At 41.0% G+C, this 14,320-nt stretch overlaps 1 protein-coding gene across 6 annotated transcripts in view; it reads right to left on the bottom strand.

Annotated features, from left to right (window-relative positions):
* The window catches only part of DNAAF9 (dynein axonemal assembly factor 9), an 88,109-nt gene that overhangs the window by 56,148 nt on the left and 17,641 nt on the right, over positions 1-14,320 (bottom strand). For all 6 annotated transcript variants that reach the window (XM_042466743.1, XM_042466741.1, XM_042466745.1 and 3 more), the window contains 2 exons: positions 4,774-4,893; positions 2,977-3,101 (listed from right to left, as the gene is read on the bottom strand). In XM_042466743.1, the coding sequence (XP_042322677.1) occupies positions 2,977-3,101; positions 4,774-4,893 (245 nt within the window). The remainder of the gene's footprint in view (positions 1-2,976; positions 3,102-4,773; positions 4,894-14,320) is intronic.

Genomic DNA, 14,320 nt, shown 5'->3' on the forward strand with positions numbered 1-14,320 from the left:
TAATGCAGTGTCAAACTGTATTAATTATACAGTGTAGATGCAGATTTGTGGAATCACTAATAGCTAAATGGCTAAGTTGACAGATATGTAAAACCCACTGATTCACCCATTTACTCTAACTGGGACCAGCATTGGATTTAAGCTACAAGTTTAACAATACTGTACGTTCTCATGCAAGACTTTCTAGCCTCCAAGTTCTGGGCTCAAATAGTACATTGTGAACATTGCCCAGTTACATACAAAAGCAATTTTACTAATCCTGTTAGTGTTGTTCTATGAAGAGAAAGGGGACTCGGTGCTTGAAAGCATAAAAAGAGCTTATTGGTAGACTGGGGTAATGCTGGAAGGCTCTTCTTAAGGACCAGGCACTTACATTACAGTATATGCCTGTCATTTGCTGGGTATCTATTTCAAGGGTGCCAAAACCCCTTGAAAGAACTCATTTTCACTGCATTAGCATCCTCATTGCCCAGTTAGTCCATTTGAAAAATCAGAAGGTGGATGGCTAAGCAGGGTAGGGGGAAAGAACTGATAGAGAAAATAAACGATAGGGAGCAAGGGTGCTTTTTAGAGGGGCTTTTTAAAAAAGAAATACAATAATAATGCCATAATAAAAATAATCAGCTGCAGCAGTACAACAGCAATAGCTCAGAAACTGTTATTTCTGAAGTGTCTCCAAAACAAAGCCCCTTTATTTCATTTAAAAAATAAAGCCCTCCTACCCTCTCACGAGGTCAACTGTGCAGTATCTGGAAATCCTTGATTTAAGGACCTTTGAAACAAAGAACTACTGCTGGATTTATATTACCCCACAGAGTCACCCTGCGATGATGAACAGACATTGCCACCTGGTTTCTATTATGTTTGTATGAGGCAGCAGTCAAAGAGAAACATGCCACTCTGCTCCAGGCATTTGGCTATTGGAACAGGAGAAGGAAGCAGGTGACAGACCGCAAGCACTCCCCATAAAACCCTCAGCGCTAAACAATTATTTCCTTTAAAGAGAAATATAAAATGGGAAAAGGTAGGTTTGACCGAAGCAGAAATCACAGCAAACGCAACCATGAATTTAAAGTGGCTGCCAGAATAAATCAACTGTCCAACTGGTCTTCTTTATTTTGCTGGACTTAGGCACCCTCCCAAGCCAAAAGAGGTAGATTGGGTCGATGATCTGAAAAGAAGCCTTTCTTCTCATTGCATGGCCTGGCTCATATACAAGCCCAGATACCTCCATCCCTCCTAATCTTTCCCTTTGGGAATAGCTGAGTCAGGTGGCTCAGCATCCCTTGCCTCAAAAGCCAAGACCAGAAACAGCCAAAGCACCCAGACTTGGCTTTTACAGTCTCCATCATTTCCATAATAAATATCCTGCTCTGAAATGTTTTCCAGCAGCAGCTATTTTTTAAAAAGAGACCAACCATTCTTTTTCACAGCCACTTGGCAACACTATGTACACCACACAAGAAGGTGCTTTATACCAAGTCAGATCCTTGGTCTACCTAGCTCAGTATTGTCCATACTGACCGACAGGATTCTTTGTCAGGCTGCCTAGGAAGGGCAAGTACTGAAATTGTGGGCTTTGGCATGCATAACAGGTGCTCTGCTACTGTGCTATGGCCTCCAAGGAAGCAGATGAGTAGAATGCCAAGGAGCATGCCTACGCAGATAATGTGGGATACTCAGTCTCCAGTATGCATAGCCAGGACTGGACAAGTACACAAATGAACAGCTCTGCACAGTTTCAAAGGAGACTCCAGTCAAATCCAGACAGCAGCAGAAAATATGCAGACAGCATGGCAACAGAAGAACTGAAGGGCAACACCCACATCAGTGGGCATTGCTACACCCATGCGACTGGCTTAATCTAATGGACCGATGGATGTTTCTTCAACAAATCATATGCAATCCAGAACCAGGAGACTTCAAAGGCAAAAGCAGTTTATCATATGCAAAATATTCTTCAGTTAGTGTGCAACTGCAACAAGCCTCAGGCTCTTCCTGCCAAAGCCAAGGAGAAGACACAGGGGCCATAATTCAGCAGCTCCTATGCTTGTGTGGAGCCCTATACCTCTCTGTTTTCTTTTAACAGCAGAATACTATTAGTGTACAATTGGGAACGCCATGCTTGCATACAGAGCATTCTGCAATCATTCCTTCCAGAAAGGTTATTTTATAAATCCGTAAAGAGAGATTACCAGGTTGTTCTTTCGGTCATCTGGATCCCTAGAGGTTGAATGTTCTCAGCAACTCCCTAGACAACTGCTTTGCTGGCTCAGTAAATAAGTCACTTAATCCCCAAACTATGAACACCTGCTTAACTACCAAACTAGGGTTACAGTGGCAGGCCAAGCTATTTTTAAGTAGCATCTCTTTTAACACACCAGCCTGGGAATTTGGAAGCAACCAAGAAGGCAAGAGAAAGATGCTTTGGAAGTCAGTGCAGCCATCTGTCCTGTACCAGCTGCCGCCTCAAAGCTTGTTCTGTGGCCTTATTCAAAGGCACTAGTCCAGGATGACTGGAGAACTGCAGCATAACCATCAGAGTGGACTGAGGCTAAAAATCAAATTTTTGGGGTGTTGTGTTGTTTTTAATTCTCACAAAATGTTCATATGGCATTATCAGCCAATTTTAACTGAGGAGACTGATACGTGTTGCTTTAATTAGCTTCTTGACATAATAAGCATGTGTTTGCAGTCCATCAAGTAAACACACACAGAATCACACTGTAAAGTTAGACATGTGTTAGCTTGTTGAAAACTTAGCTTGTGCCCCTCCCTTGCAAAAAAGCAATATAGCTGCAGGCAGGTTATTGCACCAGTATCTCACTCTAAGAGATCACACCAGTCCCACAGGAGCAAGGGATGTGCCATCAATCCAAAGTCCTTTATAGGATGCCAAATTTCCACAGCTGCAGCACATGTGGGAATCTCTCAGACAAACAACATTATTTCCAAGTCTTCTGTTCACTCGCTTACCTCATTTTCTGTCAGGCAATGGAAATGCAAGTTTCTCCAAAATGCTACATATGGCAAAAGATAGTTGTAGTTGACAGGGTTGCAATACAGATGGACACTGTCTGGTTTAATTAGTAGAATCACATCTATAGGAATAAGAAGTCCGGATTCAGAAAACAACCAATTAACAAAAATTAATAGTACTATTTTGTACATAATAGCCAATTGGTTCTCTCAATACAATCCAATATTTTTCCTTTCTATTGAATTTATAAAGGGTTCCTAGAATAGCTTTCATAACAAACAAGACTGTCCCAGCCTTACAACTGAAAAGACACAGCACAACACAAAGGAAAAGGGGATGAAGAAAGAGATGGAAAATAAGTCAACTTAAAGCCCTTTTGACATCTCCTCTCCTAGGGAAAGCACAGAATAAAAATGGCATATAACAACCTGAATAGTACCATGTGTAGAATCATGTGTAGTATCCAACCTGCCAAGGGAAGGGGGAATATTAACAAAACAGCCCTATAAAACACTTTGGTGACAGTCCTGGGCTGAGCAGCAGAGACATAGGTCCACCTACAAGCACCAGCCCTTTGTGTATGAATTTGTTAACTATGCTCGGTCTTGGACAACATCTGCTTCGTTCCTATTTCCAAAGCTCAAAGAGCTCCCATCAGCTGCACTTTGACCACTCCTGCATTTCTGTATATACTCATGTATAAGTTTAGAAATTTAGTCAAAAAATTGACCCCAAAAAACTGAGTCGACTTATCCATGAGTCAATGTAAGTACTGTACTTTAACTCTTATTTTAAAAGGGAATCATCCCCTTGTGATAGGCAAGAATGTAATCTGTCCTGAAGCACTGATCCCACTCTATTCACTCATCCATCTAGCCTTTAGTATGAGCACAAACATGCCTGATGGAATTTTGTACATTCTTTGGCATTCTTTTCCTTTGTTTCATCCTTTAGATCCTTTGTTGCATGCCTCTAAGTATTATCCTTGATTTATCCATGGGTCATGTAAAAATCCATAATTTTGCTCCCAAAACCTGTCCTTGGCTTATACATAAGGTTGACTTATAGCTGAGTATATATGGTATACCAAAGAAGCATGAGCAGGACTGCGGTGATGGACTGCTTCACATCTTTGTTCAGGTTTGCATTTCACAATGATTATGATAACATGTATTATAACTGTATTTTTGAGCAACTGAAGTAAGGTGTAAGAGTAGCAAGGGATGGATAAGTGTAGGAGAATGGTCAAGTCTGTGTTCTACCAAACTCTGGATGCCAAATGCTGGAACTGAAAAAATGTGCAGGTTGACAAGTGAGACAGAGAGGATTTGAGAGTGGGAGCTGGTTTTAGGGGCGTAGGAGAAGAGGGCAAAGTAGGCCAGATTTAGATTAGGAGTATATTCAAGGTGATATTTTAAAACAAAAAGTATGAAGAATAAGAAACTGCACCCACAGACCTATCAGAAAATTATTTTAGTCAACTTGTTTTATACACTGCTTCATAAAATTCAATTGTTTATTTGGCCTGTTCATCAAGTGCTTTGATCGTGAAGGAAGACAATATTTCAGGATATGACGACACCAAATCACCAGTAAGAGGTATGTTAGCAATATAATACTAAATTGTGTTATACCATATTTTACAAGAATTCTCCTCCACCTGAACAGTGGAATCAAGAGGAAAAGGCACCACGCAGTCCATGTCTGCCAAACAGCACAAAGTGATAGTTCAGAGAAGGTGCTTGCTATCAAAAGTGAAAGACTACCAGTATTAGCTGCTCCCTCTCCCTTACCATCAAGGACTTCTTCAGGAAACCCTGATCGCTCGAATTCATTGTTGTTCTGGTTATATAAGCCAAAGAGAAGATAGTTTGCCAGCTCCCGGCAGCCTTCGTTGTATCGGCTATCAATTCCTGCAGAATAAGAAAAGAAACGCAGTAAGACCCAGGGAAAGGCGCATGATTAACTCTTTGATCCCAAGTCTCAAGACAACAAGTTAGAATTCAGGAAGTGACTAAAATGTGAATATATCAACAAAGCCTCCTCCTGTCTCTTGGGCTTTATCAGAAAATTGTAGCCTTTAATATACCTGGAATTCCCAAAGAAGAAAGAATTCTTAAAGAAAATTCAGTCTTTTAAAGAAATATTAAGACCTCTTTAAGAATAGTGTGCAACTGAACTGATGACACACCAGCTCCATCCATGACAAAAACAAAAAGCACTGAAGAGTATTTCTGACTTGCTAAATAATTTGACCAAGCCTAAAGCAGCCGGCACATTTGACTCACCAAATATTGCTAGCATGACCACTCTTTCAACCATATTTAACATATTTGACACATGACAGATTATATTCATTATCCCCAACTTGGCTTGCTAAGAGCTTTGTTTCCATCAACTTAAGAAATGATTTTCACTATTGCCAGAGTTTCAGAACTGCAATTTTTAAACAAAAACTGAGAGCAACTCATGATTTGGAGCCAAGGAGGATACTGTTTTTACATTTAAAATCACATGCCGATCTACATTTTTCCCCTACAGGAAGGTAATCTCTATCCTGTCTACAGAGTTAATAATAGGTAAGAACAGAAACTCTGAGAATGATGGATAAGGAAATAAGGGTCTGTCATTTCATGAGACATATATCATTCTCTGTCAGAGCTCTGGTGCCACAACAAACTACAGTTCCCTTGAATTCCATAGTATTGAGCCATAGCAGTTAAAGCGATGTCAAACTGGATTATTTCAGCTATGCAGATGCAATCGCAGTGGTTCTATGGGATTTTTACAAAAATGGAACAAGGAATATTACATGCACCAGCATTTAAAGTCCAGTTTGGTCCTAAGGACCAATTAAGTCCACTGATTTCCCAGCCTCAGACTTCAAGGGTCACAAACCTACGCAGCCAAATGGAAATGGAATTGTGGGTAGCTACAGATAGAGGACTTTATCACACAGGTGTCCTGTCTCTCTGCAATCCTGTTATTTCATTATCACACTTCTCTGCAAAAGCGCAAAGTGCTGTTTTTGCACTCAGTGGTCCCGTGCACTCTTTCCCACACATCTCCCTTAACCCTGCCTTTTGCTCTATGACTTACCCAGTGTGCCTTTGGGTTTTTATTCTTATTTTTAGTGCAACTGCAGAGTTATGGCAATGCTATTTCATATTTAAAAAGGAAAATAAATGAGACGTGGGGGAAGAAAACACCTTGCTTGGAAATAGTGAAGGGAGACAGAAGGGAATCATTCCCATGTGACTTGTCCAATATTGGAAATGCAGCCAAAGGGATTTATCACACCTAAGGACTACAGGGAAAGCAGTGACACTGGGAGCTTATTGACAGGTTTTCCCATCAATGAAAAAGGATACTCTACCCATGCTTTAAAGGCAAAGCAGTAATGAGAGATTACATCATGTAATAAACATGGCCAAAGATGCTATCTTCCAGCTTTAATTTTGGTTTAAAAGCCTCTTGTGATAACATACTTAGTACGCTATTCCTCTGGCTCTGCTAGCAAGCTGTCCAACCCGTGCCATGAGCACTGAATAGGGAGTCTTCATACAGATTACATATCTCTGCAGTGGGAATTAATTTCTCCCCCAATTCTGCTCATATTCATTCACTAGCTATAGCCTTGTTTAAGGTGTCGAATTTGCACGTAAGGTAACTTAAGCTTCTCCTCTGGTGGCTTCAGGTGAGACTGTCAAGCTGCCTTCCACTTTGTGCAGTGAGGCAGAGGACATTCCTTGCAAAAATAATAAAGGGCATATGTTAGCCACTGCATAACCACCGTTCCCAGAATGCCTGGGGTGCATCTACACTGTAGAAATAATGTCATATGACACCACCTCAACTGCCATGGCCCCATCCTATGGAATCCCTGGATTTGTAGTTTTACAAAGTCTTTAAAGTCTTTTGTGCCAAAGAGGGCTGGTGCCTCACAAAATGCCAGGATTCTGTAGGATGGAGCCATGGCAGTAAAAGCAGTGTCAAACTGCATTATTTCTCCAGTGTAGATGCACCCCTGGTTACAAAAAACAATTCTTACAGAGCAAGACCCTGATGCAACCTATAGATCTGTATGTGCATTACCTGTTTCAAGACTAAGGTAACTGAAAGGCAACAAAAGGCATGAAAAAGTCCCCTTTCTACCGTTCTAAAGAATCATAGAACATTTTAGGAGCAAATGTGGAAAGTGAGATGATGTTCCTCAACTAATATAAACAGAAAAACTTTGCTGGTATTGATTAATCTATATTAAGACACAAGACCATCTCTACAGGGATACCTACCAAAAGTGGTAGAGACCGCTTATGTCAGATGAGCTCTGGCCACCATACAGTTTAGGGATTATTATGATAGCACAGTTTGGGATTAATATTATCATTGAGGATTATTATTTTTAAAATCCCTTTATGATATGCTAATCTGAAAGAGAAGCCTAGAAAGAAAACGGTGAGGCCAAGGTCAAGAAAGGAGCCCAAAATGACATTTTGGATGGAGAAAGACTCCTAAGTGAGAGAAGGAGCAATAAGAAAATAGATGAACAGGAGAATAGTCTTTTTTTTTTTTTAATGGTGCTGCTGCTGCAGAAGACAGTCAAGGCTTACTTTAGCATCTTTTCTTTGGTTTGGAGTGATGTTTAATTTCCAAACTTTGGTCCTTCAGGAGTTTTAGGTTTCAGTTCCCAGAAGCCCCAGTCAGCTTGGCCAACAGTCAGAAATTCTGGGAGCTGAAGTCCAAAACATCTGGAGGACCAAAGTTTGGCAACCACTGGTTTAAGCATCTGCTTTTGTTTGGGACGGGTGATCCTTTCTTTACTTACTCAATTCACTGAGTTTTCTAAAGGTCAAAAGAAACTGCTTCCTTTTTAGAACTTTGACCTCTCAGTAGCTATTAGAGACAATACTCAGAAGAGTAATCTCCATTTCTTTATATTCCTTCCTCAGTTGCTAGATGATGGGAATTAGGCTGCATCCACACTACAGAAATAATCCAGGTTGACATCACTTTAACTGCCATGGGTCAATGCCAGGGAGTTCTGGGATCTGTAGTTCTGCAAATTGTATAGGCTTTGCTGTCAGAGAGCTCTGGTGCCACAACAAACTACAAAACCCAGAATTCTATAGCATGGAGCAATGGCAGTTAAAGTGGTGTCAAACTGCATTATTTCTTCAGCACAGATGGGGTCTTAAAAAAGGATGGATTTTAAGTTCTTTGTGGCATGGGCTAACCATCAACTGATAGCAATGGCCTGAGCTAAACAGATAATCAACCCCAAAATTACATTCTTATGTGGATTATGTGGCTAGAGAGCACTATATTGCTTTAAACCTGTGGTTCTCAACCTTCCTAATGCTGCAACCCGCCATAAAACTATTTTCGTTGCAACTTCATTAGTATGTGTTTTCTGACGGTGTTAGACGGCCCCTGTGGTCGCGACCCACAGGTTGAGAACTGCTGTTTTAAAAATCTTTTTAATTGCATTTTATTATTTTATTGAAGTTGAATTGTTTTAATTCTGTAAATAGTGTAATTCTCTTTTTGTATGTTTTTAATTGTATTATTCTTAAATTGAGAGCCACTTTGAGTCCCAAATCTGGGGGGGATAGTAGGATATAAATTTAATAATAATAATAATAATAATAATAATAATAATAATAATAATAATAATTTGTTCTTGTTGTGTGCCTTCAAGTCATTTCCAGCTTATGGCAATCCTAAAACAAACCTACCATGGGGTTTTCTTGGCAAGATTTGATCAGAGGAGGTTTGCCATTGCCTTCCCCTGAGGTTGAGAGAGTGTGACTTGCCCAAGATCATCCAAGGCTTTCATGGCCAAGAGCGTATGCAAAACCATGATCTGTCTAGACCAAGCTCAAAGTGAACCACAGCTAGAAATCTGGATTTGGTGTTGGTGTTTTCCAGCCAAGGATCCCAGTGGTCTGTTGCTGGAGCTGGAAACCTCAAGCAGAAGATACTTCATTGCTGACCATGCCAGGCTTAGCCAATCCATGGTGTCCACCATATGTAAGAGTTGGCATGGAAAATTCAACCTTCAATCTCCCTCTTTATTTTACTACGCTTGCAAGCAACTGTCTTACAGCTCTTGCAGTTTATCAGACCCCTGGATCAATTTCTCCTTCATTGCACTGGATGTACTACGCATCCCTGCTTGCTTTTGTTATCTGCCAAATTCCTGTGTTTAAATACAGTATTTGCTACTTATCCCGTCCCTGACCTAATTCCCTAGACTGTGATGGACAAGAGCGGGATGTCATACATTTTATAACCCGTGGAGCCGTTTCAATAATTCCACTTGACACAGCTGCTGCTAAAATAAAATAAAAAATTCCTCTCTCGTATGCTGTCAATTGAAGCTTTCTAATAAGCTAATCTGCTGACCCAATTCTTCAACGGCAAGGTTTGCGATTAAAACCGGAGCTCATATGGAATTATGGCACAAATCTCTGAGTCATGGCAGGAGAGAGCTGACGGATTTCCAAGAAATATCCTCCTGCTTTGCAGAACCCATCCGTCAGAGAAATCATAACCTAAGGCCAACCACCGCGAGATGAGAATCATTTGATTGGTAAGAAACCCGAAAGTCATCTAACCCCACCCGGGACATGTCACTTTAGATTAAACATCAAGTATGTTTCTATGTCATAAATGGAAAGCAGAAGCAAAAAGAGGCAGGAGGTGAAGGAGAGAGAAAGGGGGTGCATTTCGAATCACTGTTAGGGCTCCACTTCTCCCTTTTTGTTGTTGGTGGGGAGCTCACAACAATACGCAATTGATTAAGCAATGGGGAAGGAAAGACAAATAGCTTCTAGATACAAAGAGCTTAATGACGGCAAAGTAATTTTGCTGACTACCAGCACCAAGCTCAATTACATGCCGGCCGTGAATACAGAACATTCGTTTACATAATTTATATTTGCTCAGATGCTGCAACACAGAAGAAATGGTTTAGCAACCTGGTTGGTTCAAACAAGCCTACACTCACAACTGAAAAGGTAAGGCACATTACCCTTGAATATCAAATACAGTCGGCCCTTTCAGATCCATGGAGTCTTTATTCATGGGTTTAAACATCCACAGATTGAAATTTTTTAAAAATGTATTAATTCCAGAAAGCAAAACTTGATTTTGCTATTTCATAAAAGGGACACCATTTCCCTATGCTTTTGTATTTAATGGGACTTGAGCATCCACAGACTTTGGTATCCTTGGGGGGTTCTGGAACCAAATCCCAGCGGATACCAAGGGCCCACTGTATTGTTGTGATGGTGTTAAATGTCATCAAGTCAGCTTCAATTTATGGTAACTGTTGATGAGACCTCCATGAGCCCTGGTCATCAACAGTCCTGCTCAGGTCTTGCAAACTCAGGCCACAGCTTCCTTTATTGAATTAAACCATCTTTAAAGTGGTCTTTTCCCCCTACTTCTTTTCACTTTACCAGACATTACTGTCTTTTCCAATGAGCCATTTTAGCTCACAATACTCCCAAAGCAAATTACTTCAAGTTTAGTCATTCTGGCTTCTAGGGAGAGTCCAGGCTTATTTAGCTTTAAGCCCCACTGATTTCTATTTTGTCAGTCCATGGGGTCTGTCTGCAGAACTCTCCTCCGGCCCTGCATTTCAAGTGAGTTTATTTTCATTCAGTCAGCTTTCTTCTCTATCCAGCTTTTAAAACCATGCACACAAATCAGGAATGATTTAACCTGAATGATTCTGGCTCTAGTACAGTATTCAATAGTATGTCTTTACCTTTGAGGATCTCACCTGGTTCCTTCATAGGTGCCTCTCCAAGTCTTAACTTTTTTCTGATTTCATGAGCACAAGTTCCATTATGATTTATCAAATACAATAAAGCAATTTGTGCAAATAGGTCAACTAATCTGCTTGGACAACAACAGATTCTATTTGGACTGTATCTGCACTGCAGAAATAATCAAGTTTGACACCACTTTAACTGTCATGTCTCCATGCTATGGAGTTCTGCAATCTGTAGTTTGTTCGTGGCACCAGTGCCCTCTGACAGAGAAGTATAAATGTCTGCCAAAACTACAATTCCCAAAATCCCATAGCATTGACAGGGACGTAGCCAAGGGGGGGGGTTTTGGGGGTCCGGACCCCCCCTTCCATTAGAAAAATGAATGGTGTGTGCTGCTGCGCCGCCGCACTCAAGCCCCATTATAATGATGGCACTTAGTCTGGACCCCTCCCTTCCTAAAATCCTAGCTACGTCCCTGGCATTGAGCTGTGGCAGGTAAAGTGTTGTCAAACTGCAGTATTCCTGCAGTGTGGACGAAGCCTTAGAGAAACAAAAGTGGACTTAGGACAGGGAGAAAACAAGAAAAAGCAAGGGAACAGAAGTGCCACACGCAGAAGACGGGAGAAAACTACTCCCAGCTTGAATTGGTTTTTCCTGTTTTTCAGAAGAAGCTTGCAGAAACTGTAGTAGTCCTATATAAAGCATCATTTGGGTGCTTTGTATTAAAAAGAGACAACTCTCAAAGATTTGTTTCAGGGGCTGGCCTCACAGATATTTGAGATGCATAATGTCTACCATTTAAAACCTTTAAACCTCGCTGAGTCCACCCATCCTGAGAAAGGGTTAAAGCCGTAGAGGATTGGAACACAGCTGGCATCTGGCTGTCTCTTATAGGCAGAGACAGTTTCCGGTGTAACTGTTCACTCCAGACTTACACACAGGGTTATGCTGGGATACAGTTAGGGGCTGCCAAGAAATCCAGATTTATAGGCAGTGGCCAGATGAAATCTCAGGGAAAGAGGAGGAGGAAAAAAAACTTGGCCCACTCAGATACCCTGCAAAGTGAAGCAAATTAGAGTATCCATATGCTCTGGAAACACAGAATCACAGAATCTTAAGAGTTGGAAGGGACCCCAAGGGCCATCTGACTCTTGCCATGCAGCAGGACTACCTAACTAAGGCATTCCTGAGTGATGCCCATCCAACCTCTGTTTAAAGATTCCCAAAGAAGGAGAGTCCACCACTCCCTGAGGCAGTCCATTCCTCTTGTTTTAACTGTATCCTTTTTTATTGTTGTAATCCGCTTGGATTCCAAGTGATTAAGCAAAATATAAATTATTATTATTATTATTATTATTATTCCACTGTTGAACAGTTCTTACAGTAAAGAAGTTCTTCCCAATGTACAGGGGAAATCCCTCCTCTTGTAATCTGAATACCGTACTTTCTTTTAGTTTGCAGTTTGTGAGAAGGAAGTTTGGAAGCCAAGCCTCCGGCAAAAGCAGAGAGATTCCTAAAGAGCTGATGAGGTCCTGGTACAATCAGCCCTCTGTATCCACGGATTCCTTATCCATGGACTCAACTATCCATGGTTTGAATATATATATATATTTACCAAAAAGTAAACCTTGACTTTGCCATTTTATATAAGGGAACCCTGGTCTCCAGACTCAGAGTCAGTGTGGTGTTGTGGTTAGAGTGTAGGACTACAACTTTGGGAGATGGGGGTTCAGTTCTCAGCTCGGCCATGAAACCCACTGGGTGACATTGGGCATGTCACACTCTCTCAGCCTCAGGTGAAGGCAATGGGAAACCTCCTCTGAACTACTCTTGCAAAGAAAACCCCATAATAGGTCTGCCTTAGGGTAACCATAACTCAGAAGCAACTTGAAGGCACACAGCAGCAACAATAATAAGGGACACCATTTTACTACGCTATTGTAGTTAGCTGAATTTGAGCATCCATGGATTTTTGTATCCATGGGGGGTCCTGCAACCAAAGTCCAGAGGACACCAAGAGCCCACTGTATGTTTCTATTAACCCGTATAAGCAACTCCAGTGTGCTGCCCTGGGAAATCACTCTATAGAGGATGATATAAATATTTAACAAACAAACCTCTCCATGCATGCAGATCAGAGCATGCCAACTTGGAAATTAATTCTGGTATGCTGTCTGACCTCCTTCCAACATAGAAATATGTGAACACTATAGTGCTATGAGCAATTTTAAAACTAATCATAGGAGCAAGGTGTGTCAGATGCCACTATCTGAGATTCAAGAATCTTTTTGTTTTCTACACATTATGTGTACATATGGAGAGTACATTTGTTTACCTTAGATGTGCCTGTTGTTTTGAGAGCTGGCAAGTTTGTCAACATCCCTCTTTTCAATTTCAAATCAGTGGCTGTAATCTCATGCACATTTATTCAGAAATAAGTTACACCAGATTTAGTAGAGCTTGCTCCTAGCTAAGTATTCACACTGATAACGCCATCCGAAAGAATCTGGATAGCCAAGTCACCTGACCTTTGTTATGCAATTCCACAAGTAGCCCTTCACCCACTGAAAGCATAGAAATGGTCACTCATATGGAGGCACAATCATATGGCAGGCAACCATTTCTGTAATTTTTGAAAGACCAAGCTTGTGTTTCACAGCAAAGACAGGAGTTTTATTTCAGTCCTCACACAGCTTCACATCATATCCATCATGTTCTTCTTGTTGTTGTCTGCCTTCAGATCATTATCAGTTTATGGTAACTCTATCTCAAGGTTTTCTTGGTGAGATTTGTTCAGAGGTGGCTTGCCTTTGCCCTCCTCTGAGGTTGAGAGAGAGTGACTTGCCCCGAAGTCACTCTGTGGGTTTCCATGGCTAAGTATTTAAACTGGTAACTATCCAATGAAATTGGTAACTATTGGAATAAAAGTTCATAGTTTTTACTACATGTTTGCCTTTTAATAATGGTATGTAGAATGCAGTAGCTCAGTGGAATGCTCACAGTCTTTGCATGTAGAAGGTCCCATTTCATGCGCTGGGATCTCCAGATCTCATGAAGTAATGAGAAGGACAGCTCTGCCTGAAATCCCAAAGAGCAGATGGAGCCAAGAAAGACAACACTGGACCCTGGTCTCCAGAGTCATAGTCTGGCTGACAATTAGTTTGCAGGCAAGGTACAAAGTGTTGGTTACTACCTTTAAAAGCCTACCTGGTTTGGGTTTAGGTTACCTAGACTGCAGAGTGACCTGCCGGAGGATTATGGACAGCCAAATATGCTGTCCAAATTTAAAACAGCACTGAAGACAAGTCTCTTCTGGCAGGCTTATCCAGATTATTTTTAAATTGTGGATTTAGATGATGAATGTGTTTTTAACTAATATCGTGCATTGTTGATTTGTTGTTCCCACCCTCAATCCATGAGAAAAGGCAGCTCAAAAATAAATAAATGATTACTATTACTGTTGTTGTTGTTACAGTCCAACACTCAAACTACCACACCATGCTGGCTCACTATATGCTGTGCAAGTGATTTCACAACTTTAGAAAGTCAAGAAGGC

The sequence above is a fragment of the Sceloporus undulatus genome, chromosome 5, assembly GCF_019175285.1.
Source record: "Sceloporus undulatus isolate JIND9_A2432 ecotype Alabama chromosome 5, SceUnd_v1.1, whole genome shotgun sequence".
NCBI classification, from domain to species: Eukaryota; Metazoa; Chordata; class Lepidosauria; order Squamata; family Phrynosomatidae; genus Sceloporus; species Sceloporus undulatus.